Genomic DNA, 26,564 nt, shown 5'->3' with positions numbered 1-26,564 from the left:
CCACAAGCAAGACGCCCATGCTAATTATCGCACCGGGACCACAAATCTATGCGCTGGCAGGGGGAAGGGGGGGGGGCCTTGGCCCGGACGGGGCGGCAGGGCGGCCAGCCGCAGGGGCGTTATGTGCACTGCAGAATGTCAACACGCCCCCCTCGGCCGGGTCGCGGGTCACGGCCCGCGTCGCTCTGCCTCTCTCGCACCGCCAACGGCACGCCCCACGAGTGGGAGGGAGACAGCAAGTGCACCGTTATTTTCGTTTTCACGCGGGTCGCGGCCTAGCCTCGCGCGGGGGTAGAGTGAATTAAACTCGGCGCCATCTTGCGCGGTGCGGCCGCGCTCACTATCAGTGTAGTGCGTCCGCTCTCGCTCCCAAATAAATCCCAGTGGACTGCCTAATTCGGTTCATGCAAAGCAGGCCGCAAGATGGGTGCCTCACCTCCACCGGTAGCGATTCGGCAGTCACTCACGGCCGTCTGTCTCTCTCGCACTCGAGGGGCCTGCCACAGGGGTGCGAGAGAGAGAGAGAGAGAGAGAGAGAGAGAGAGAGAGAGAGAGAGAGAGAGAGAGAGAGAGAGAGGCTTCGCTATGCACGGGCAGCCTAATTGGAAGTCGTAAAGTGACGCACTGGCCCAATGCATCCTGTGTGGCGCTGCGGCTGCCTCCGAACGCCGCCGCCGTCGTCGCTCTGTCTCCCTCGCACTCGTGGGGCGCCCCGCAGGGGTGCGAGAGAGACAGAGCGCTGCCGTTTGGAGGCGGACAGTAAGCGCGTACAATGCGGCCGGACAGTGTGCCGGACAGTGTGCCGGACACGGCGGGCGGACGCGCGGAATGGCCCCACGCGCTGCGTCGCGCTGCGTCGCGCGGGGGGCCGGTCGACGACGGCGTCCTGGCTGACAGCAGCGTCGCCCCGTCTCTCTCGCACCGCCGCGCGCGCGAGAGAGACAGAGCGAGGGGGCAGTGGTAGAGCACCTGCACCACCCCGTCGTCGGAGCGCACGCAATGGCTCACGCCGCCGAGCGATTCCGAAGGCCCTGTCTCTCTCGCACCCCCACGGGGTTGGCCCAGGAGTGCGACAGAGACAGAGCGACCGACGTGAGTCCGCTGCTGCAGGTGCGGCTTCAGTACCCGAGGAGCCCGCCGTCGCTAATTTGTTGACTTTACTCCGATTACCATACAATGCTGGCGGGGCCTGGCGGGGCCTGGCCGGGGGCGTGGCGGTTCGAACTTTTCAATCTCCGTCCGTGGAAGCCTCTCAGCCAATCTGCCACGGCCCGTCCGCGTTCTCAGGTGCTACCTATCAAACCATCCATCTCAACGCGGAGAAGGAAAAAAAATCAGCTCGAGAGCAAACAGTTGCAATGTTAGTTTACTACTGTCGGAGCGGCGCTCGCGAGAATATCGTTTCGACTGTTTGGGAAACGCAGGAGTGATCTTTTTTAAAGCCACCACACCGCTAATCCCGGTAATTTATTTCCCTCCTTTTTTTGCGCGGGGTAAAAGAGGTGATCAACTTGTTGCTCTGTCCATTTGCACACTGATGAAGACAAGGCCGGCCGGCTAACCGGCTGATGGATGCGCGTTATCCACCGCCTTATTGTTATTTATTGTTTGATGGGAACTAGGCGGGCAATTAGAATCACCGCCTTGCGATAAAGACGGACGGTACTACATGCTGTACTTTCCAGCCGCCGCATGAAAATGGCGTGTAGTTCCCAGTGCAGTGCGAGCGACGAGATAAAAAAATCTATTTCCTTTCGTGAAACTCGCCAAATTGGCGCATTAAAAAATGGTGCCGTGAGTCCCTTGCATTCGTCTCGGAGCCAAAGCCATTAACTGCAGCCAAACGGCGTGTTTATTTCGGTCGTTCCAGTGGAGCGAACCGTTGTCTCTCTCGCACTCGTGCGGCTTTCCGTGTGGGTGCGAGAGAGACGGCCTGCAGTCGTACTCGACGTGCTTGTTCCAAACTGCGCCTTGCGGTCGCGGTGGTCGCACAGTGCAGGCCCTTCTCGCGGGGACATCACTCCGCTCGAAATGCATGTCGGGCCGTGGTCGGCCCGGTGCTGAGGCCGCGGCGGTCGCAGCGCTACAGGTGTGGTTGGTACCGGCCGCCCCACCACAGGTGATGTGTGTGTAATGTGATATATAACGGTCATCAGACAACGTCATCCAGAAGGGGTAAAGCCCATTGTCACTATTTAACCTCGGCGGCCGCGGACGGTCCGGGACGGCCGGGACTCTCGGGGACGCCCGCCGCCAAGCGCAGCGTGAAAAATAGGGCGCATTCTTTATCCGGCCGCTAGAGCGCGCGGCCAGCGCGTCGCGGCGCGGCCGGCGCAGCACGAACAAATACAAGTCGGTACTAATAAATGTTGCGTCGGCCCAGTGTCCGAAGGGTGCCCGAAAACTGGCCGAAGGCTCTCCGAAGACCGTCCGACGACTCTCCGAAGGTCCTTCCCCGCGGCTTGTTTCGAAAAAAAAATCAAATATAAACGCAGCTGTACTGTTTTCTGGCGAAAGTTTTCCTCGGTGGATTCGCTCTCGATGTTTCCAGCTTTCTGCCGCCGGGATCGACATGGAGGCCGTCCCGTTTGATTTCGTTATTCGCCTGTTGGGCGGATTATTGCCGCCACACTGTTACAGCGACTCGACTTGTAAATTCCGTTTGGGCCTTGCCGCGGGCCATGCTCCTCTTCCGATGATTTGACGGAATGAGAGTCAGATGGAATCCAGCCGCCAGCAGACTCACCCCGAAGGGCGGCTTCTGTCTCACTCGCACTCACGCTGCCAGCGGGGCGCTGGAGTGCGAAGACAAAGCGGCTGTTTACAGTCTTTACTGGGATTATGTCATTTTTAATTTATTTTATTTTTTTTGTCCAAGTAAGTAGTTATTCCCGGTGTAGGCGCTCCGGACGTGATGAGGGATAATTAAATGGCAATGGAGTGCCTTTGCCGGCGACGCGGGGACGCGGGGACGCCGGATCCAAAATCTAGGCTAGATGGTTCCCAGATAGGTCCACTGCCACGGGCGCTGCCGGGCGCTGCCATGGCCACTGCCCCTGCACCGTGTGTTCACAATTTAATTAGGCCCCTTAATGACGGGGACGACGCGAAGTAGTGCACCGCGCTGCACGCTGCTGGCACACTGCACCCCAAGTAGGCCACGGTTGCGGGGAAGCAGGTCTCGTACTACACCTGATGTCGTCGTGTGGCTTCCACGGCTTCCACCGGCGCGCGAGTTTCAAGGTTTTGCAGTCAATTTTTCTTCCAACTTTGTAGTTAATTTTTTCCAGTGCCCCCACCCCTTGCCGGTGCTTTGTCCGATAAAAACGGCATGCATGTATGCGTGTCGCATGCAGTGCCGTGTTCTCCCTCAAGGAGAGCCAAATGTACTCCGGCGGGATGTACGCTGTAAGGCTGTAACGGCGCGCCGGCGCGCAGATCGCACTATCACCCTGGCGCGCCCCGGCGGTCGGTGTGGCCCCCGTGCAATAATGTATTTATTTGTATGCAGGGGAGTTTTATCTAGTCCGGAATATCCAATTGGCTGCTATCATGCCGGCCGCACGCGTTGTGGAGGCGCGGCTCGCCACGGCCCGGGGGGCAGGCCGGCGGGGCGGCCGCCACGCCATGAGCCACGCCATGGGCCACGCTGATTGGTCGGACTCGCCTCAGCGAGCTGCCTTGACGTGCCGGCCGCGCTGCCAACGGAACGGAGCCACCCTTTCTGAGACGGACGCACTGCCCCGGGTTCGAATACCCGAACAACCTCGCTTTTTCCTGATTCCTCTCAGCTGAGGCCACTTCTCCTCCTTCCGGGGGATTTATTGCGGACAGACCGCGGCGTCGCCATTTTCATTTTCCGATGCTTTTGCGCGAGAAATTCAACTCTTTTCCCGGGCGGACACGCTGACTGCGGCTGACTATGCACTCGCGGCAACACCGCCGTAACTGCCTGGGAGCGGCCTTGCAGTGGCGTGGCTGTGCGGCGGGGCGCATCCTTTTGTGCGCCACCCCCTCCCCCGCCTCAGCCTTCGGGCTTCTGGCCGCTCCCGCGATCCGCACAAATCTTATTGACTTAAAAGTTTAATTTGTGCCAGCCTAATTATAAGGCGGTTAAGAAAGAGCGGCGCGCTGGTGGCCGAACTAAACGGGGGGGAAACAACTGGAAAACAACTTTGGGGCGGCGGGCGGCGGCGCCCGGCCCGGCCCGGCTGAGTGATCGAAGATTACCGAAAAGCTTTGATTCGGTTCAAAATAAATTCCCGCGGCCCGTCTCGAACCGTGTTCTGTGACTGCTCCTCTCGCAGTGCTTCTCCAGGCTTCTCCAGGCTCTCCTTCCAGTGGCGGCGGCGGCGCCTTCCAGGCTTCCAGCAAAAAAGACGAGGATCGATTGGCGTCTGAGTGGCAGCGACGTAAGCCCGGCGTAAGCCCGCTAATAGGATCACACTCCGGGCAAGGGGGAGGGGGAGGGGGTCATCGCGCCGTGAAGTGTCATGCCACGCGTCGTGGTCACCTTTTTGTTGTTGTTTTTTTTTTTTTTTTGCTCGCCTGTTTTGTTGAAAACACTTGTCTCGGCGACGCCACGCCTCGGCCTGGCGGCGGACCAGCGGGGCCAGCGGACAGTGGCCCGACTCCATTAGACCACGCCGCTCACGCCCAGCCACTCCACTCATAAATAAATCAATTCGATCAATCAGTCGACACCATGCACGATTTGCTGGACGGGTGTCGCGCTTATTGGCCGGCCCGGCCGGACAGAAAAGTCAGACAGACAGACAGACAGACAGACGGGCGGACGGGAGGGCTGCGGCACGCGATGGTCATCCTCTTCTTGATCTGGTGTGCGAGAGAGACGGATGAGTCCGAGCCCAGATAATGACCTTTGTGCTGCGCGGCAACAGCAAGCAGGATCAGGAAGCCGCGGATGCATTCGCGGGGCGTCGTCTCACTCGCTCTGTTTCCGTCCCACCCTCGTTTTTTTGCGGCGTTCTCTCTCTCTCTCTCTCTCTCTCTCTCTCTCTCTCTCTCTCTCTCTCTCTCTCTCTCTCTCTCTCTCTCTCTCTCTCTCTCTGCACCAACGCGTTACGACGTCTGCCCGACTCGACAAGTCTGCTCTCGATAAGTTCCGTTCCGTCCCCCAGCGGGGATTTCTCTCTCTCTTGCTCTCTCACTCCCCCCTTTGCGGCAGCGTCTGGACCAAATCCGGCTGCAGAGCGTTGTCATCCCGAGTCAATCCTCGAGGCATCGGACGGAATAAGAGTCCTGCTACTTTTCGGCGCCCATACAGCCTTTGTCACTCACCGCCTCACCACTGCACTCTCCGACTTGGGTCCGCCCATGGTTCGCCGAGAGAGAGATCCGAAATGCCAAAAAAAAATATATTTTTTCGAAAATTCACTTTGTTGTTTTGGACTGGTGAACGTCCTGCTGCATTTCGACCTCGCGGTTATGAATGAACGGGGCCAGCTGGCTGATTCCGAGAGTCGCTTTCGTCGCTCTGTCTCTCTCGCACTCACGGGCGGTCCGTAGGGGTGCGAGAGAGACAGAGCGACCGGCGGCAAGGCGTCTGGCTCATTCCGCGCGTCCACTCGAAGCCCGCCAGCGGACTGGCACTTGCTGTCAATGAGCATCGAATCGGTGTCAATGAGGAGCCAGTGATGAGCCGAGCCAGCCAGCGCCGGAGCCGCGCCGCAGCCCGCCTAAATATACCCGGGGCCCCAGCTGGGGACATCCTGTGTGAGTCATTAAAGCGGGGCAAAAAAGCGCAGCGCCCCTTTCAGCCACTTTCAGCGCGCTTCGCACCCGTTATATTTGTCGAGATAAAATGGTGCTTTTTATTGAGATTGGCTGGACGCACGGGTAGCGCCGCCGTGACGCGCGTTTCGGAGATCGAAGCTCCACCGTCCATTCGACCGACCGTTTATCATTTTTTTATTTTTTTTTACGCTTCCCCAGAAGTGAGGCCCGCGCTATCAAGCTCACACCGACGCGGGCCGACGCGGGCCGTCGTCTGGCCTCGGCGGCTCCGACGTCTCGGACGTCTCGGACACGGCGGCGGCCGTCAGCGTTCGCCCGAGTGTTGTGTGGTCCAGGAATAAAATAATAAAATGATAAAAAGGCAGCATTCGGGACGGGCAGAGTGTCGAGAGACGGCCGGGAGACCATCGCGGCCTCGGATCTCGTATTAATATACGCGAGCCGCGCTTGCTCGCTTATCAGATGATTGATACGTGTGTGTGTGTGTGTGTGTGTGTGTGTGTGTGTGTGTGTGTGTGTGTCCAGGTCGTTGTCGAGTCCGCTGATCTGCTTTCCATCTGACCGCCCCGTGTGTGGCATCACGCTTGCGCCCATTGATCGGACTGATCCTTGCCCCCCCCCCCTCCCTCTTTCTCCACCGTCGTCTTCCTACACCACTTTTCTGTCCATCCATCCCTCTCTCTCTCTCTCTGGCTTTCCTTCTCAGTGATCGCTGCCTGCTGCACTGCGCTGTCACTCGGGGGAGTCTTGGGGCGAGGACCGAACAACCCTGGCGGCTGCAGAGCGGTTCCGAACGCCGCTCTGGCTGTCTCTCTCGCACTCGCGGGGCGCTGCGTGCGCGTGCGAGAGAGACAGAGCGACGGCGCGTGCAGCTCGACCCTTTTTGCAGTTGTATCTGCGGGGCGGGTCGGCGCTGTTACGCGACTCTGGCAGGCTGTCTGTCTCCCTCGCACTCGCGGCGCGTCCCCGTAGGCCGTAGGGGTGCGAGGGAGACAGACAGGGATCGGACTGCTGGCGGCTAGATTGGCCGGGGAGTCGCTAATTCCGGGTGACGGACAGCTCAAAGGGGGGGGGGGGAGCACCGAGGGGAACCAGAACACCAACACCAGGGGCACCGACGAGGACGGGCTGCGCAGTGTGCGCACCCCGAAGTAAAGGCCCCAAGGCCTGAACCAACAGAGCGCCTCACCGCCCCGGCCATTCTTTGCGCCTTTTAACTTTTGCTGCGGCGCGTTTTCGTGTTTTCGCGGCGAGGGGAGTGACGGAGTGACGGAGTGACGGAGTGACGCTGGAGGGACGGCACCACACTGTGGCTTTGGCAGCTGGATAGGAATCAGGCATCGCACTCTAAATAAATATTTGTCCGCTCGTTTCGCAGCCCGCAGTCAATGGCGAACCGGCGCGGCGACATCTTATCCAACACTTGACGTGCACGCCGAACATGGCGTCCATCTCTCTCGCACTCGTTGGGCGGGCCGTAGGGGTGCGAGAGAGAGGCCGCTGCAGGGGCGGCCGCGTGAGGGTTGCAAATAATTGCGCAAAGCTGTACGAAGGCAGCCCAAGAGGCAGCCGGCCATTTCGTCGGGGACGGTCGGGAATGGGGCGTATGTTTGCCTCCTTGCGCTCAAACAGCGGCAGTGCCGAGGCAGCGCGGCAGTGTGTTCTGCATGGAAGGAGAGGGCTAATTTGCTTCGTTTTCTGCCTAGCAAGTTGGCGGCAGTTGCGTTTGGCAAGAAGAAATGTAACGTCCCACCCGGAAAAAAAATCACCTCAATTAATTTTGCGCATTCATCAACCGCTAAAAAAATTAACTTGATAAACTTCAGATTTTTTTTGTGGATTTTTTAATTTTTTTTCATTTTGTTTGACTAGGAGCAGCTGCCCACTGTCCAGGTTGACGGCATCCTGGAGGCCCTGGCATGCGCGAAGGCTGCCGGCTGCACCCCGAGAAGGCCATCATGCTGCAATGCCTGTTCCAATCATCCCGGTGACGAGACGTCCGGCAGCCCCACGTCATCGCCGTCCTGGGTGTCGTCGTCATCCTGGAGGGTTTGACCCCTGGCGCGCCTCCACTGTGACAGGTTCATTGTCCCCGCGTCCTAGACAATGCCGGTGCAGATTACGTCGTGGGGGATCAGCCGGCCAGGTAACCGAGCGACCGCCGCGCCGCCACCACACGTCGCCGTCGTCAAAAAGTGCGGCCTGTTCCGGGAAGGGCGCGGGGCGGGCGCCCACAGGACTCCGCAATCGGACACATTTTTGCGTGACGAGCTTGTCGTGCTCCCGCTTCGCCGAGCACATCAAGCAGAACCACGGGATTCCCGAGCGACTCGAAGTCGATAAGGCTTGCTCCGGAAAAGTTGCCAACGGCAACTTTCGAAAATGCAGTAATTATTTTGTAACTCTTCAACATTTTTTTACTCAGTTTGACGTGAAATAGCGTAATTCCCTGCTGAATTTTTCCTTTTTGCTTCCGCTCGACTGATGAGCCGGGCCTGTACTGGCCGCCTGCGAAAAGTCCAGCATCTCGCTTCGATATCTCGCTTCGATATCTCGCTTCGATATCTCGATGCAGAAGGAAAAGTTGCACTCGTTTCTAATTAATCGCCGCGGCGCGCCAGTCTTTGCGCGAGGGAGCGGCGAAAGGGCGCGCCGAAGCCATGAAAAGCGGCGCGGAAAGCCCAGCGGAACGCCCAGCAATATTCCACCAGTTTCCGAAAGAAAACAAAAGAGAGCGCAAGTTGGAGCGAAGCGATGTAGTAGTGCGAAAGGCCGAAACGACACTGCCTTCATTATTCAACGTGTTTGATAAAAGTCGCGGGCGATTTCGCGGGTTGTGCCGGCCGAGCTCGCCGGCCCGGAAAGTTCGTCACGGAAAGGGGTCCGCGGTTCTGGAGGCTCTGCGGCGGCTCTGCTGAGTTTGGCCTGGATTATTGTGTCGCGTTTAGTCCCACGGTCCCACGCAAACACAGCCGCGGTCCGGGTGATGGCCCCGCAGGAATTTCAGGGGCCGAGGCACGCCGAGGCACACCGAGCGATAGGTGGGCCACTACGCGGTAAAACCCCATCCACAATCCTTCCAATAATATCACCCTCGGCTGGCTAGGTCAGCTTATTCAAGCATTTATAATTTTTTTTTCGACGAATTATTGTTGTCAACGTGGCGTCGGACTACCGCACCCCACAGGCAGCGCAGGCACACTGTGAAAGAAAAATTAAATAAAGTTGGCGATGAAACGTGGGGTAGATCCGCCGCAACTTTCTGCAGTAAAAGGCGTGTCAGTACAATGGCGACGGTTTATTGGGCCTTTAGGCGAGCAGAATGCCAGCAAATAATTCTTGCGTTGGCACACGTGGCTCGCGGCGCGGCAGTGTCCCGTGTCCTCTTCACTGACCGTCGGGTGGTCCTCCTCGGGAGGGGGCGATATATTTTGATCCCGCGTTTGTGTGTGGACGCCGTGAATGAACGGCTGAGTGAATGAATGAATGAAATTTCCGAAGCACCCACCCACCCACCGGCCGTAGCAGCGACTCCCTCGCAGTCCACTGGAAAAATGCTTCCAGCAACTTCCAGCGCTCAAAGGTTATAGTGTGTCCGGCGATAGTTGCTGGCTGCCTCCGTATTTTCGGTGACCGTGAAGGAGACTCCTCTGGCCGGCCCACACGATGCCCTTGTTCGGCAGCTTGCCGTCACACATCTCCACCGTAACCACCGCGATCCAAAAGCAAAATCCCGCTTCTGCCAGTGTGCCCGCTTGCTAAGGGCGCAAGCGGAAAAGGAAGCAAGCTGGTTTTCCTTCCTCGTTTTTGCGCGCCGTTTGATTGTTTTTGGAAGAATGCCATTCATTTTTTCGCGGTCTGCTGCTCATTACCCCGCTACAACTCCGCGAATGCAATGGAGCGAGGGCCCAGCGGCCGAGGGGCCCAAGGGCTGGCTTTATGCTTCGTTCGGCTGCGCGCCCAACGCACCCACACTGGACAGTCTCGCCATTTCCAAGCGCGCCCAGTAAACTTGTATTTCACCTGACTCCCGCGGAGAGTGGAATAACGAAGAAAACGAAACACCCGAGCAAAAGTGAATGTTGTACTGTACTACGTATATGCGGCGGTCGAAGGCCGACTGCAGGCTGGCTGCCACACTGCCACGGCGACCCACAGGGACACCAAGTCCCAATGGCCAGATTGCCTATTTAGCGAGTTGGTCGTCTATTAGTCCTCTCGGCCTGGCGGGCCAATCAGAGATGACCTCTTGGCTGCCGTATGCGCGGAGCGCGAAGGGACCTTGCCTCATCCGCGCGGCTCAAAGCAGGAAAGTCTCATCTTTGGTGCATGTACGCCACAAGGTCGGAGCCTGCACGTGGGGCCTCGAAGGCGAAAGTGTTGCAGCACGGGGACGCGAACCCGCGACAAGCAGCTGGCCGACCGCAACCGGGATATTTACTTAGAGGCGGGGCTGGCCTTTTCAAAGTGGCGAAGAATTAAAAGCCATACATCAGCTCCACACAGACGCACGCGCACACGGATACGCACACAGGCAGCACACTCGTAGGCACAATCAGGGATCGGGTCACATGCATAAGGCGTTTTGTCACCTTGATTTGTTCGAGTAGCCACAAGCATTCTCTGATTAAAGAGTCCACCCAAAGCTGCTTTGCCGTATTCTCGACTTATGATAATCCCACACGCTGGAAGAGGAGACGTGGAAAAAGCGTCTGTGTGTGTGACCGAGAGGGGGGAAGGGGGGTCGGGAAGGAATTCAATAGACTACCGAACGGAGCAACTTGACAGGTTGTTGGCCCCGTGCTGCCCCTCGCTGCGCCCCGAAAGAAGAAGACGAAGAAGGAAGACTTTTTCATGTTTTCCCCAATTTTTCCGGAGGTCATTGGGCAATTTGGCGCGAGGTAAACCGTTTCCCCCGACGGAGATGGCGTCATTTGAGCCCATATCCCCGCCATAGCCTCCGCTAATAGTTAAATACGACCTTTCATTACAAAGTTTTTCACACGCAGTCCATCTGGTCGCTCGCGGGTCGCTGAAGGCCAAAGCCTCCAGGTGGTAGCAACTTGCCCGGTCATCCCTGGCGGCATTCATGGAAACTTTCACGATTTCATTTAATTTTCCTTTCTTATATTCGCCCCAGTTTGCGAAAGCGTGACCTGCTGAGGTGGAAGACACGGCGGGGGCACCTTTGCTGCCCCGTGAAGTGCCACAGGCGGGTATCGCCCGATTCGTGTTGTTGTTTTTTTTTTTCGAGTGGTCGAGTGAAGTGCTTGCAACATCCGCCATCGCGCTCTGTCGTTGTCCGCGACGGAAACTTTGATGCGCAAGGCGGGTCAATGAAATGCAGCTCAACGCAATGCAATACGTACCACTATCTCGGGGGACATCTCGCAAACTGCGCGCCGCGCATAGGTTCCGTGGGGCCGCTCCGTCGCTCTGTCTCTCTCGCACTCACGCGGCGTCCCGTGCGAGTGCGAGAGAGAGCGATGAAGCACCGTTCGGAGTCGGCCCTCCGTCGCCGCTTCCTACGAATGAAACAGATATATCAAAGAAAGCGCGCAGCGGCCCAGAAACGGGCCCCGCGCCCCCAACAACCGTTTGATGGAAACAGTCGTCATAGATTGGGTTTCTGGCGTTCAGACAATGCATGTTTTTGCAAGCGCCTTTGCCGAGCCTCGCAGTGTCTCCGCCCCGCCGAGTCGCCGGGTGCATCCAGGCGGCATCGGTCTCTGTGGTGCAACCGTGCATGTGCATTGTCTCCTCACTGTAAGCACTGGGCGTCACTTTGTCCGTTCGGTCGCGTCGTCGCGGAAGTGCGGGACCGCTTGCAAATGTCGGCAACGAGCATGGGAATCGTTTTGTAACCGATCGAACAATGCCTCTGGCGCCACTAAACACTGTTTCTTCCAGCTGCTTTTCGATACCTTTTCCTCTCCGAAATTTGGCACACCGTTAGAAATGGCAAGAATTTTCGGTACTTGGGAACCTCGTTGGCTCGCTGATTCAAATTTGTCGCGTTCAAGTGAGTTTCTCCACGGGAAGGGCGTTTTCTACAGAGTCCGGGAAATAATACTTTCCGAATATGCGACTCAACTCGGGGCCCGGGCAACGTGATAGCGAATTTATTGCAATCACAATCATACGCAGATCTCCTCCCCATCTCCAGCACGCCCCGCGCCCAGCCTCGGTTCCAGCGAGCGGTTCCAGTGAGCGGCGCAGATCTGCGGTAGGCCCGCAAACAATAATATCTCGGAATGGGAATGGAAATCACGTCACAGAGCGGGACCAGCGGAGGCAAGTATACGTAGCCCAGGCGTCGTCAGTTCACCAACAAAAATATTTGAGCAAAAGTTGAAATTGTTGTTTTTTTTTGTCGCTGTCTCCCTCTTGGGTGCGCGAGGTGGGGCAGGCCATTCGTAAGTGTAGCAACGAGGGAGACGGAGCGACGGCGGCACGCTTTGGCTGGTAGCCGATCGTCACCGCCGATAGGCGTGCAGTATGTACATCTGCCCCCACATCGCGCCCCGGCCCACCTCAAGAAGCACGTAAGTCGGCGTCGCGCCGAGCGCAGTTACGGTGGATGCGTTTTCCGGTGGCGGGGCGTGGCGGGGCAGGGTCAGGGTTACACAAACGGTACGGCCCCATCCGGACAATTACATGTCCATTGTGACAGTCCGTCTGGGGCTGGCTGGGCTGGCACACTGGCAGTGCTTCGGGGCTGCCGTCCGATTGGCCTGGTCGTGGCGGTGCTTCTGTGTCCCAGTGTCCCTGCGTGAGCCGTGCATCGGATACTTTCCGCATAAGCGCAACATCCGACGCTCTGTTTGGCCGGTGCATCCCGCATGATCGCGTTACTCCGGGGACCGTCCGCCAAGGAACTGTCTCTTTTCAGACTTCTTCTTTCAGCAAGAGCGAGAGAGACAGCACTTCTGCAAAATTTAGCTTGATCAGACTTGCCGTTTGCTTTTAAAAATTTCAAATTAAGTCGACATAACTTCCACTAAAATGCACGACTTTAAGTCAGAAACTTAAAATGCTCCTTTTTTTATTGCAAAAAAAAATAAATTTTAGCGGCGTTGTGATTCACGGACGCGCCCTTACCGGACCGCAATAGGGAAAAGAGAGGCTTTTTACATTGTGGCGACAGTGTCGTGTTCTGTGTACACGCTCAAAAGCGAAACCCGATTTGGCGTGCCACTGTCCGTCCACACACGCCATTCTTCTTTTATCGCTCGCTTCCTCCTGGGAGACGGAGAGATGGACAGAGAGAGACAGAGAGAGAAGGAAATCGCGACTTGCAATGACAGCCTCTCGCCGGAAGAGCAGATCAGCAACTCGGTGTTTCCGGAGCAGTTCGAAATTGTCTCATTACCGCGCTAAATTTAGAGGTCCGTTTCCGCCTAAGCGATTGGTCGTCTCGGACGCGCGTCTGGAGGGAATGGGCGCCTCGAGACGGGCACAAAAAATGTTTCCCCGAGTGGATATTGGTTGGAATAATGGCGGGATTTTGTTTGTTAAGTGCAAGGCGCCACGGCCCTTGCGGCTCGCCACGGCCCGGCAGCTGCAAGTCACGTAATGGTCGGTGACGACCCTACTTACACCTCCTTAGCGGGGAGCTAACGAGTGCCCGTGTCGCCGCCATTGAAAGGGGGAGAAAAATACGGGAAATAAATATAAAAATTGTGAGTGGGGAAAAACGGTGGCCTTTTTCCTTCTTCTTCTCCTTTTTTTTTGTCTGCCTGATTACAACTGTGGGCGCTTTGCGCGCACTGCTGGGCAGCCTGCTGCCGGGCAGTGCCTGTGACCAGGCTGTTCACAGCCCCTGTTGGGTGAGTCGACAAGTGTAGTAGCGATGTCCGAGGACGGGCGCCGTGTCCCACCGATTGCAGCGTTACACGTTTTTTTTTCCTCGCCGTGAGCGCTGCGATCTGGCTCTCATCGCGCGCGACGAGCCTACAGTGCCATGGGACAGTTTCGACCGAGTCCGAAAAAAAAACCTGTTGTTTGTATCCTCAAAACAATAAAAAGAATAACTAGCCAATGTAGCTCAATAATTTTTTTTTGTCTGATGAAAACTGATCGGCCAGTAGAGACGAAATAATTACCACGGCCTTCCTCTTTTGCTCAAAGACTTGGACACGAAGTAGCCTTACTTCAGACTCACAGCACGGGAAAATTGTTAGAAATTCGCAACGCGTAAACCGTCCCGCCCCAGCGCCCCCAGCGTGGAGATAACGATAAAAGTTGCGACGGGTCAAGTCCCCCGCAGCTGGACGCGTTGCACTCCGGGAAACTGGTGCAGCACACTTGCAGCACGCCCCCAGGAGGGCCCCCGCCCCCGCAGGCTGATGCCGAGAGTCGCTCTGTCTCTCTCGCACTCATGAGGCGTCCCGGCGAGGTGCGAGAGAGACAGAGCGGCGAATGGACGACACTCGGAATCAGCCTGCAGGGCGAGGCCCCCTGGTGGCGCCTAGAGTCCCAGCCCAGCCCGTTAGGGTCTTCTTCGTGCCGGCCATCCTTGGCGAGACGCGGCCAGACGCGGCCAGACGGACATCGTGGGAAGCGGTCGGGTCCCCCTCGTGGGCGCCGCGTCCGCGGATGACTACACTCGTTGCAAACATTCTTATCGATCCCGGCGCAGTATTTCGACGCGGGTTTGTATTGACGGGCAGGGCGCGGCACGGCGTGGCTGTGCGTGGCACGCGGCGCCTGAAGCGAACACTTGTTGCATCGGTATGACGCAGCAGGGCGCGCCGTGCCACGCCGTGCCACGCCGTGCCACGCCCGGCCGGCCGGCTTGGGAGCAGCAGACATGATTCGTGTTGGAGACGCCATGGCTGCACGCTGTATGGCACCCACTGTAATTTTCATTTTACGTCTCGAGTGCGCGCGCTTTGTGCCAGCGACCACTTTGTTGTGTAGGAGCGAGCGGCGAAATGCGTTCCGTTTTCCGTCAGCGTTCACGGCGTTCACAGTGTGTTCGACGGGAGCCCCGTCGTCATCGTCGGCGTCCTGGTTGCCTACAGTCAAGCCGTCTCCAACTGAGAGCTCGGCAAAACACACTACTTTTCCACTGTAAGTAGGTAACATTGAGTCCCATCGCTTATCCAGATAGGCCACTGCTGGCCCTGCCCCCCACCGCGCCGCTGGGTCGGCAAGCAGCCTGACTCCACGGCGTCCAGGTGGTTTATGTTGGCGGCCCCGCCTGGCAGGTCCTGGAGGTCCTGGAAGGGGTTGGCATTCCCTCCCCGCGCCTGCTGGTTTATCACTGGATTGAATGATTGCCACCCTTTCAATTAGAACAGACGTTGGGCAAACAAGGCAGGCCTGCAGTCTGGCGCCGTGAGGGGGGGGGGGCGACGGGGAGGGCCACGCCCTGGCCGCCGCGTCGCCGTGCCGCCCGCCGGTCATCTGTTGTTGTGCCCACACCGGGGGCGGGGCGGGGCGGGGCGGGGCAGCAACTCATCACCTCGATGGCGACGGCCTAATGACCGGCCGCCTCTCCAAATCGCCGCCATGACCCCCAAAGTCGAGGCGGAGGTCCATATGCCGGCGGACATCTCCATCAGCGGGAGGGAGGCGGACCGCCGGGCCGGGCAGCGCGCCGGCAGAGGGCGAACACTCATTTTTCACGTTATTTCCACCTCACGGACGCACACGCGTCATCCCGCGGAGGAGCGGTAGTTCGCCAACAGTCGGCACGCCCCAGCGGCGCGAGAGAGACAGGCTCCGCGACAAACGCCGCGGGTGGGGCATTCCCTCGCGCCAGGCTGGTGCAGTGCAGCGTGGCGCGGCGTGCCGCTCCCGATCGGGATTCATATTTCAGGGCCTAGCGATGGCACGGCCATCCGGAAGGCAACGCAATCATAAACAGAAATTAGCCCTAGCCTGGATTTGGGCAGCAGCGCAGCGCAGCGCGTGCAGTAGGGCCTTATTATGCTGTCCGCGCCCCGCCCCGCCCCGCCCCGCCCCGCCCCGCCCCGCCCCGCCGAAAAGCAGCCGCTCTTCCTTTCCCAGATGATCGAAGTGATGCGGTGCGGCCGCTTTGTTGGTGGTCTGCACGCGGACGCGACATGACCCGGCTGCCTGCTGCTGCTGCTTCTGGCTGACGTGGAAATTACCAGTGACTCCTCTTCTCTCTTTCCGACGGAATTAAGTCGGTCCCGTCGGCCAGCCTCATCCATCGCGCCCTCATTCGCTGGTTACCGAACCGCCGCCGTTGTTCGGACGCTCCGTCTCTCTCGCACCGCTACGGGGCGCCCCGGCGAGTGCGAGAGAGACGGAGCGACGCCCTTGGCTCGGCTTGGCTTGGCTAGGCTTGGCGCCATGCGTGCCCGGCCGGCCATTGTGGCCGAATCGCCGAATCTCGGCGAGTGTTCTCTTCTCGCTAAAAAAGCGCCGCCAGACTACGGCTCCGTTTCGCTGAATAGTCGCCGCGTCACGCCACTGCCGTCAGTGACGCGTCAGTGACGCGGAAGTGATGTCTTTATGTTTCCGCGGGCATGACTGCGTCCCACGCAAAACGCTACACGAAATCTCTCTCGTCTCTTTCGTCGCTCTGGAGCTGAAGCGAAGCCTCGTCATGGCGGGTCGGCCACATCGAGGCCGTATCGGTGGCACTGCACTGTAAGGGGTATTTGTGGGCCGAAACGGCCCCGACAAGCATGTGCCCTTACCAAGTTGGTAATCGCTCCCGTTGCCCCAGTTGCAGGCCCGCCCGGCCCGCCAACGTGTGGCACCACCCCCACCCCGACCACCCCTAGCCGGCCTTGCTGGGCCTGGCTTCCCTTGATTCCGCCACTAAGCGGCCGCTAAACCTCGCGCTATGACTGCTCGGCGCCTCGCCGCTCGGCTAGCAGTGCTCCAGCACGGCCACTGCCGGCCGTGAACAACTGTCGCAAAAGTACACTGAGCTGCAGCGAGCGGGCTCAAAGGATTACACTGCAAAATCAGCGGCAAAAAGTTTAAATATCCCCGTTTTCGGGCGTTGGTGTAGTCACTGTGGATTTCGCCGTCCGGGGTTCAAACACTGGCTCCGCCTGTTTTTTGCCGCCCTCCCCGCGAGACGTTGCCTCCAGCGCCGACCTCTTTGGCGGCTCGCTTCCCGCGGCTTGCCGTCGACAAGTCCCCCCGATAGACGCGGCGCCGCGGGCGTCTTATGGCGTCTCGCCGAGCCGTCGCTCTGTCTCTCTCGCACCCGCGGGGGGCGCCGTTGCGGTGCGAGAGAGACAGAGCGATCCTCCCGGAATCGCTCGTCAGGTTCACGACGCGCGGCACGACAAGCGGCCCGTCAGGCACGGAGCCTCCCCGCCGCCCTCAAGACCCTCAAGCAGGACGCTCGCAAATGTCACTCCTACACTGTTCGCTGTTCAATTGAAGGCGCGGCGATGTGCCCTGCCGAGGCTTCCGCCCTCCGAGAGAGTCGTCGCTCTGTCTCTCTCGCACTCACGGGCGCCCCTAAAAGGTGCGAGAGAGACAGAGCGACGAAAGAGACTCCCGGAATCAGTCTGCTGGATGCTGCATCCGCCTGGCTTTGTTTTTGGCGCCAATCTCTCGACGGCGGAGGGTTGGGGGACGGACGGCCTGCCGTCTGATTCCGAAGGACGGCGTCGTCGCTCTGTCTCTCTCGCACCCGCACGGCACGCCACGGCACGCCTTGTGAGTGCGAGAGAGACAGCGGCGGAATCTGGCGGCTGCACCGCCAAGTTGCGCTGCTTCGCTGCCTCGCTGCTTGCGGGTGATGTGGCGGCGACGTGGCCGGAAAAACTTGACAAAGTCGGTGGCGGAGGCCGTCCACGCCCCGCCCCTCCCCGCCCCTCCCCGCCGCTGTCAGCGCCGAACACAAATATTATTGGCGAGTGCTGACCCAGTTCGACGACGCCTGTGGCCGTCTAAGTCTAGCCGCGTCGCCGGACAGCATTGCAGCAAGATGCCATCGCCGCGAAGCGTGTCGAGCGTCACAAGTCCGAAATCCCAGTGTGGTTCGCCTTTCCATTGCCTGCCATCCGCTTTTCGACTTCAGGAGCAAAGATTTTTAAAGGACTTTGCTCATTTCCGGCGCACGTGGAGTCCTCACGGGGCTTCTTCTCATCCCAGCCCCGCTAATAACGCCGGGCAGCCCCTCCGCAGAGTCGCTCTGTCTCTCTCGCACCTACACGGGACGCCCCATGAGTGCGAGAGAGACAGAGCGACTGCCGGCCGGGCATTTGAAAGCCGCCCCGGGCCTAACTCGGGGCCCTGGCTTGAATGACATCCCTCCACCGCACGTCAGGCCCTGCAGGCCAGCCAGGGACGGACCGGGTGAGGATTCTTTCGAGTGGAAAAGTTGGCAACATTTTTAATATCTTAGGCTGGCCTCCCCTAGCTGCAGTCGCGGAGCGTTGGGGTGGCCAGACTGACCAAAGTAACGCTACAGCCGCTGCAGCCTGGCTGGACGGCCTGGGGACTGATTCCGAGAGTCGTTTTCGTCGCTCTGTCTCTCTCGCACCTGCATGGAACAACCCATGATTGCGAGAGAGACAGAGCAACGAAAACGACTCTCGGAATCAGTCCACTGCTGGACTCCGCGGCCGCCTCTCCATTTGGCCAGCGGAAGACTTTTAAAACTGCTGCTTCTATTTATTTTTGGTTTTCAAAGAGAGATTTCTTTCTTTTTGCGATTTTCCCTGAAACAGTGACCGTGCGGGCACGAATCGCCCTCCCCACTGCGCGCTCCCACACACTCGTTCAACGAAAACGAACAATCCGCTCGTCGGTGCGCACGAGCACAAAAAAATGTAAAAAAAAATCACAAAGTTTGCCGATTGCTCACGAATACATACGTAAAATTGGCACGACGACATCTTCATCGTTAGGCGCAGCGGCCCCTGCGACCAACTTTTGGTCCCAGCCGGCTCTTTTTTCTTGTTGTTGTTGTTTTTTGCGTGGCAACGATCGAAGCGCAGGACGAGGAGTCAAACTGGGGGCGGCGGCCGCGTCCGCCAAGTGATGCTCTCTGCCAGATTCGACGGTTAGTGCCAACAGAAAAAATTAATTAAAAAATTCAGAAATTTGTTCAAGTCGTGAGTTTTCCCATGCACTGGGCTTGCCGTTGGTGTATGCACTCGCGGTCTGCGCGCCATTTCGCAGTGGGGCGCTCCACGGACGTATTCTGCCAGTGTTTTCATCTCCGTGGAGCCGCATCGGGCGCAGGCCGAAATCAAAAGACGAGTTGCCCCTTTTTTTCGGGCGCTTCTTTGTTTCTCGGGGACCTTTATTTGCTCGGGCTGATTGCAGCGCGCACGCAGCCGGCAGGTGCACTGCCATGGCATTGCAGTGCAGGTGCATCCAAAGTATCGGAAGCTGCAGTACGCTGTAACGACCGGCCCGGCCGCCCTGGTCGCGGCTAACAACATTATTACCAGATTTTCGTCTATTGCTGCACGAAAACAAGCGGCGCGGCATGGCCAGGCATGCCGGCCCGGCCCACTCACTTTTAATCACCAAGGCGACTGAGCGTGCGCGCGTGTGTGAGTGTGTGAGTGTGCACGCGCGCACCTGCCCTGTAAACCTCGCTCCCTCTCGCTCCCACTCGCCGCTCCCCCGGCCCGCCTGCCTGCCTGCCCCCTGACAGCGACTCAATTTCATGCTGATGACGAAAGCCCCTCGTCCGCTGCAAACTGTGTTTGTTTTCTCGAGAATTGGGTAATAACAGGTTAAGTGACTTGGCGCTGCAGGGCAGATCGCCAGGTGTGGTCCACTGGCACGGCCGGGTGGTCGAGGCGGGGCGGGGCGGGGCGGGTAGGCGTCGGCGTAGCTCGGGGGAGGCAGGCCGGCGGGGCGGGGCGGGGCGGGCGCCCTAAACAGTAGTAACTTACGCCCCGCGTCCTCCGGTCCCGTTGGAGCCCCTTTGCATAAGTGGCGGTCTTGGTGCGCCATTCCCGCATAACGGCAGCACACCGTTCGCGGTTCACGCAGTGACCCTGCAGTGGCCACGCAGTGACAGAGCGCCGGCGTTTCGGCGGGGCCCGTCTCGTGTGAGCGCAGCGCCACGCCGCGGAGAGTGGATTCGAAAATGAGGCAGCGGAGCGTGAGGGCGCGTCACCCGCACCGTTTGCCACACACTGTCTAGCTACGCCATCGGCCATGTGAACCCCTCGGGGTCCTGGAAGGGTGGGCAGGAAAGGGCACTCCAGGGGCGGGGCCAGGGCGGGGCCAGGGCGGGCAGGCCCTGGAACGCGGAGGGCAACCGCCCACAACGACGACGGCGTCCACAGCCTTGCTCACAGCCTTCCAGCCTGCCCCATCGGCCGGCATAGAATGAGTAGAAAATTACACGTTGCTCGGGCCGCGCGGACCCTCCGTTAAACAAACACAATTTCTCTCTCGCTCCGCGTATATCTTGATTGGGACAGGTGCATGAGACGGCGGCCAGGGCAGGGCGCGCTGTCCATCCCTCGTCAAGTGTTTCGGAAGACGGCGACAAGGAGAGGGAGAGAGAGTGAGAGGGAGTGGGAAGAAAGCGGAAGGGGGAAGTGCAGAGAGAGAGGTGGAAAGGGCCGTACCAAAGCCAAGACTTTATCATTTTGCAGAGACCTTTTTCGGAGGCCATAACAACCAAAGCTTTGCTAAGTGTTTTTGTTTTGGCGTTGCGTTTTGACACTCTGTTGGCGTCCAAGTCGGCGGGTGACACGCTCGTCATGCCAAGTCGAACCCTTTTTGTTTGGAACGTGCTTTCCACTGGGCGTGCCCGGCGTGCCTGGCGTGTGGCCATCCTCCGAACCCAAAATGGCGCGCTCGGCACGACCGGCGCGACCCGCGGCACGGCCGAGCACGCCGAGCACGCCAAGCAGGCCGAGCAGGCGAACACGCCATCGCGACCAGCCGCCATTTTGGATTGATTTCTCCGAATACTCCGTAAAGCCCTCGGTGCGTGACGTTCCGTCGACCGCCGGAAGTGGAGGAGGGGGTGGCCGGTGGAGGGGGAGAGATGGGAGGGGGAGAGAGAGGCAGAGAGGCACGCGACGACGCCGCTCTGCAAACACGCCAATTATTGTCGCTATCTGAGTCACTCCCGTTTTGTCCTCCTTTTTTGCTCGCTTTTGTTCCAGGGATTCGTCATCCGGGCCAATCAGGACTCGCCATGCGAAGATCCGCCCCACGGTGTGGGAAAGCGGGGCCCCGCCTCGCAGGACTGTACCGGCCGGGCGAAAATCCACACCGGGAAGAACCACCCGACAGGAGAGGTTTCACAAGTGAAATTTGCCAAAATAAATGTTGGGCAAGCCCACGTCGTTGATTTTTGTAACCTCCCCAGAAAGCACCACACGCCACCTGCGAGTTTCGGCCGAGCACCCCGATGACGGCGCCCAAGCACTGCCCTCACGGTGAAGCAAAACAAGATTGATTATTAATCACGCCGGATTAAGAGGGATATTGTGCCCTCGTCGGAGGCGTTGCCGAGCTGCCCGTGTTGGCCCACTGTAAATCTCCGGAAAAGATGCCGCCCCGCGAAGCCTGCGAAGCCCAGACCACACATGCCAGCCGTATTTCAAGGCGCCCTTTGGTCGGGGTAATATACGACAGGCCTTAATCATATTTTGTGCACATACGGGGCGGCCCGGCCTCGGCCGCCACGGCCGTCCGGTGGTCATCACACCGCAAGCCGGCCATAAAAAAGAATGCAGCATTCACTAGCCGCGGTGCTCGGCGGGCCTCGGGGAGCGGGGCAGCAAGATTAATTGCGAGGATGCCCCATTAGCGTTGTCGCGAGTCGCGTGCGAAGTCAACCCAAGGGGGTGTCGAGGAAGTCGCTAAAAATCCCTCTTTTTTGGTTGTTGGTTTTTTTTTTTTTTTTTGTGGGCCGTCCGTCTACCCTATTCCATCAGGAAGGGCGGTGGGTGAAAAATAGGGCGTGAAAAGGAATCTGCGCGCCTCGCCATGGTCAGGTGAAGCCATGCGGGGTGGGGAGTGCAACCCTCTCGCCGCGATGCCCGCCAGCGCTAGGCTGGAGCTGGGCAGGAGCAAGGTTAGGTCAGGTCGGGCTAGTTTGTCCACGTCGCGCGAAGGGCCCGAAAATGTGAAGGCGAGCGAAGGGCCGTCCAAGATTGCCGCTAATTGCGTTACCTGGGTATCTTAATAGCGACTAATGACGGCCATTATGACGTCATCCCAAGCCTGTAGCGAGCAAGGCGCAGCAAGGGGATGGGAAATAGCAAAGCGTGCATTTTAATTATTTCCCTCTGCAGCCGGACACACACGGACAGACGGCCCGCTTCCGGTGTGCTGTCACGTGCTGCGAGGCGTGGCGGACTGTCTCTGTCGCACTCGTGGGCCGGGCCGCAGTGGTGCGAGGGAGACGGGGCGACGACGGGCACCTCGCACAGAGGGCCAGAAGACTGGTGGAGGCGGCCAAAACTCTAGACGCGTTTTGAGCTCCAAAGTCGCTAAACAGGCCTCGAACCCAACGTGTGACCCCACCAATGGACTCCTCGTTCAAAGAGCAATCCATTGGTGGGGTCACACGTTCGGTTCGAGTCCCATTTCGCGACTCTGGAGCTCAAAACGCGTCTAGAGTTTTGTCCGCTTCCACCAGTCTTCTGGCCCACTGTGGCTCGTCGAGGCGCTCGGACGACCGGCGCGTCAACAGCGAAACTCAGCCATATTGCAAAGTGCGGCTCGTTGCATGCTGAGGCAGTGCGGCGATTATGATGTACGGGCGAAATGATATGCAAAAGGCGCTAGCCTGGCCGGGACGCCGCGACGCCGGGACGCCTGCAGCAGCAGCAGCAGTCCGTCTTGCTGATGAAGAGCGCCGGCCTCGTCCGGCCTCGTCTGGCCATCGTCTGGCCATCGGCCGCTAACAAGAAAATTACACGGGCCGCCAGCGATTAGAGCAATCCATGCAAGTGCTTCCCGCCGCTCTGTCTCTCTCGCACTCACGGGGCGTCCCGTGCAGGTGAGAGAGAGACAGAGCGACGAAAACGCGCAGCCCGCCGGCGGGCAGCGCACGGGTGGGCCTCGCCGCGCCGCCGCCCGCTTCACGCACTTGTTGATGGCGTCTAAGAATATCAGCTAGGAGGTACTGATTAATTGTCGTTTTCGGATGTTGTTGTTTTTTCCAGTGTGGCGTGCGCGGCGGTCCGGCCCTGCGTGCGATGCTTCGCCGAGACGTGCAGCGTGCAGCCCAAGGGCCTAAGTACAGGCCGCGTACAGGCCGCGCCATTTTGGAATTACTCGCTTAATTAGGCAGCTCGTCAGACGATGAGAACGGAGCCGAGTGGCGGGCGCGGCGAGGGGCACACGAATCGGGGAAGAGGCCGTCGGAGAGAGGAGGGGGAGGGGGGAGCCCCCAGTGGAAAAACAAGCGCCATTGTTGTTTTGCAATTATCAAGAATTTTTTTGGTGCTGCGGCGGGTGGGAGTGTCAAATGGCGTACAGCTTGACGTACTGCTGGGGGTTCTAACGCATACGGCTTGGCAGTGGTGGCCCCCTCCCTTCGCAACTTTCTCTCCCCCCACCCCTTCCCTTGCGGGGTGGCTCACCACACAACATCCCAGAGGCACGCGCCGGCCACCCCGCCGACTTTGGGGCCCAACTCCCCCGCGCCAAAAAAGAGAATCATTTTCTAGTGACGGATAGAGGGAAGCCCCTATTACGAGGCGGGGCGGCCGGGCGGGCGGCACGTCGGTGACGTCAAGTTTGCCTCATTTGAGGGAAGCACGGCGAGGGGCTGCAAGGGGCGGACGCGCGGACGGACGCCGAGGATAGGGTTGCCAACCCACCGCCCGAATGCAGCGGCCGAGCGGCCCCAAGAGTCCCTGCGCCGCCCTGTCTCTCTCGCACCCCGGGGGACGCCCCGTGATGGCGGGAGGGACAGGGCGTCTAGGACGGTGGGGATGCAGGGGTCGTGGCCCCGGTAGAGAAGTGCTGATCGGAGCGAATCCGCCGGCCGGCAGTGGAAAGGCCCGAAAACAGCTCGAGGTAGGCAAACATGCGCACAGCTGGCGTGCGGGTTGCCTACCCCCGACTTGACAGGGGCTTCCACTCCGTTTCCACTCGGCCGCTGCAAATGACTTTGTCGCGAGTCGTGCCCTCAGTCATGGCCCTTTTCTCGCCGTCCGGGCTTTTGTTGTTGTTGTCGTCGTTGTTTTCCGTGCAGCGAAGCGCCAGTTCTGGGCAGTTATCGGCAGAAACCTTATCTCATTATGGTATCCAGCATCTCACGATCTTATTGTCCGATGGCACGGGATAAGGCGAGGAGGAGGGGGTGCTTGGGCACGGCGGACGCACGGGGAGGCGAAGACGAAAGCGAATCTGGGCGAGTCAGCCCCTGCGAGGAGGCTAGTTTTGGAGAAGTACCGCGGCACTGCGTGGGCAGTGCAGTGGCGGCGAGCGCGCGGCGCGGCGCGCTGGGAGGTCTAGCCCGTCTAGCCGCCAGTCTGGTCTAATCCGATGCCGGGCGGGATAGCCCGTAAATCATACTTTGCAAATCAAGCGAGGCATCGGTGACGACGTGCGAGGCGCGGCCTGTCGGCCAGCCAGGCAGCGCGTGTAATTGCAGTGTGGTGCAACATCCCATAATCCGAATGGCCGGCCGGTGGCCAGTGCCGGCAGCCAGTGCTGGCAGCCAGACTGACTGCTAAAACGGCCGCGTCGCCGCGTGGCATGCGTGCCCAGCCCGGCCGCGCCGTTGGTAGCAGGCTGCGCGCTGTGCGCTGCGCTTTCGCTGCCACGTGAGCGTCACTTAATCGAAGCAGGTCTTTATGTAGATCGGATGGAAAAACCGCAGTGTTGGAAAAAAAAATCTTGGAAATTGTCGGAGAGCTCGTGCTAAAAAAATTCTTTGGAAAATTCCGAAACTTTCAATGCTTTTATTTTTAACGAGTTTCCAGCAGGTATAGCGCAAAAAAATTATATTTAAAAAAAATTAAGTGTTTCGTTTTTAATGTTGATACGGTGGCTTTTTCTTCGTAAAGCCGACGCGAGGGAGGCGGATTTGAACCCGCGACCAGAAAGCGAGGGCGCGCGGTAAGAGCTTTATCGGTGGCACTGCAAAAGCCACTGCAAAGCCGCACGATAGATTAGAGCGACTTTATTAATTTCGTTTCGGCCGCACTTATCGCGGTGCCGCCGAATCGGTGGCGTTTCGTCGCGTTTCGTCGCCCGGCTATCACTTCCTCGTTAATTCAATTAATTCAATTTATACGGTGGCGCCGCCGGGGGATAAGCTGGTTCAGAATGGAGTCATTTGCGCGCCAAGGTCGTTGGCCGCACCGGCCACGCCAGCGCTGCCACGACTCAAAAACAAAACGCCTTCCAAACGCCCAGGCTTACCAACGGTGGTTGCTAAGTCGGTAAGCCTGGGCAGCCACCGTGGGTGGAAATTATTTCTCTGCAATCGATTCTTCTAGCAGTGATGTGTCCGGCAGAACTCCCTAAAATCACCGAAAAAAACGGCGAAATTTTATTATTGTTAATGCGTCTTGGTGCCATTTAAAAATTCCCTGGAGCACTCATTGTTGGGTTGCATAGTCATTGCAGCCGCTAAAGCCTAGACGGGGTTCTGCTTCTGCTGGGTGGGGCTCTATCTCCTTGTGGATATGCACCTCCTCGATAAACTGCCCCCCCCCCCCCACCCTCGGCATGCCGGGCATTCCCCATACTGGCCCACGCCACGGCCACGCCGGGCGTTCCGCACGCCAAATAATGAAATTGTCTTCGGCCGGCGTCGTCGCGTCTGCGCCCATCGGAATCCGACCCACATTTCCCGCCAGTCGATTCTCCCCATATTCAAAACCGCGCGCATTTTCCCCGCCTTTTCCGCGTCGGAGACTACAGTGCGGTGGTGAAACCGCGCTGGATATCACCATCAAAATAACACGCAATCAATATATTCACTTGAATTTCAATAATTCAGTAATCAGTGTGCATGAAAATCTCGAGTTGGTCACCCCTTGCAAAGCACTGTTCGCAACCAGACTGGATTTGCCGGCTCCCCCCCCCCTTCCTTTGCACTTCCGCTCTGCCCCCGCCGCCCTACGCTGCCCTTTGCGACCCACGCGCTCCCAGGCCGGACAGCACGCCACGGCGGCTGGCCCTCAGCTGGCCCTTGCGCTCTCGGCAGGCTCTCGGCTGGCCGCCGGAACGGATAATTGCTTCATTACTGACATGCTAAGCATTTAACTGCATAAACAAGGGCCCTGTCGCTAATTAACTATTGTGCGAGCTGGACATGTCTCGGGGCGCGCCCTCCACTGCCCGAGCGCCCGGCGGACGAACGGACGGACGGGGCGATCGGAGGGCATTCAGTTTAGATTACTGGCACGGCGCACTTTCTTCGGTCCCTCGAGCGAGAGTCAGCCGTGGAGGTAGGCAACCCACCACTCGTGAGGAGGGAGCGTCGCAGCCAGGTCGCCGTGAAGGCAGGCAACCCATCCGACGCCTGACCAATTGCATTTGCCGACACCGCACGGCGGCGATGACCAACCCCCGACAGTGTCTCGGCCGCCCCTCGGACTAGCTTCGGACTGCCAGCCCTCGCGGACCCCTTTTTCCGCGCTCAAATCAACTCCCGCAGGCTCCGGCGTGCTCTCCGCCTCGCCGGCCCTCGTCCGTGGTCCCACTGGCCAGGCGTAGCCAGGCGGGGGCTGGCGAGGCTAGCAAGGCCGCCGTGTGTACGTACGTATATTCCCGTTAGTGAATCTCGTGCATTATTTACAAGCAGTCTGCCCTCCTGTCCCGGCGCCCTCTGGTGGCGCCGCCGCCCCGCCGCCGCCCCGCTGCCGTCGAGGCGCGGCTACGCCAGGCTACGCCCGGCACCCCTCACT

General features: G+C 59.0%; 1 protein-coding gene across 2 annotated transcripts in view; it reads left to right on the top strand.

Moving 5' to 3' along the window:
• LOC117652614 overlaps positions 1–21,054 on the top strand; it is an 88,542-nt gene extending 67,488 nt beyond the window's left edge. The window contains exons 3-4 of one of the 2 annotated variants that reach the window (XR_004588175.1): positions 7,630–7,903; positions 20,847–21,054. Coding sequence is in view for 1 of the 2 variants with exons in the window: in XM_034397660.1 (XP_034253551.1) it covers positions 7,630–7,812 (183 nt within the window). In the remaining variant the exon portion in view is untranslated. Of the gene's footprint in view, positions 1–7,629; positions 8,076–20,846 lie in introns of those variants that run through there. The other variant, XM_034397660.1, reaches the window with a different exon arrangement.
• Positions 21,055–26,564: the final 5,510 nt, after the last annotated feature.

Source organism: Thrips palmi, unplaced genomic scaffold (genome assembly GCF_012932325.1).
Source record: "Thrips palmi isolate BJ-2018 unplaced genomic scaffold, TpBJ-2018v1 HiC_scaffold_7, whole genome shotgun sequence".
NCBI lineage: Eukaryota > Metazoa > Arthropoda > Insecta > Thysanoptera > Thripidae > Thrips > Thrips palmi.
The sequence above is the reverse complement of the archived record's forward strand: the minus strand, read 5'-3'. Positions and strand labels throughout refer to the sequence as shown.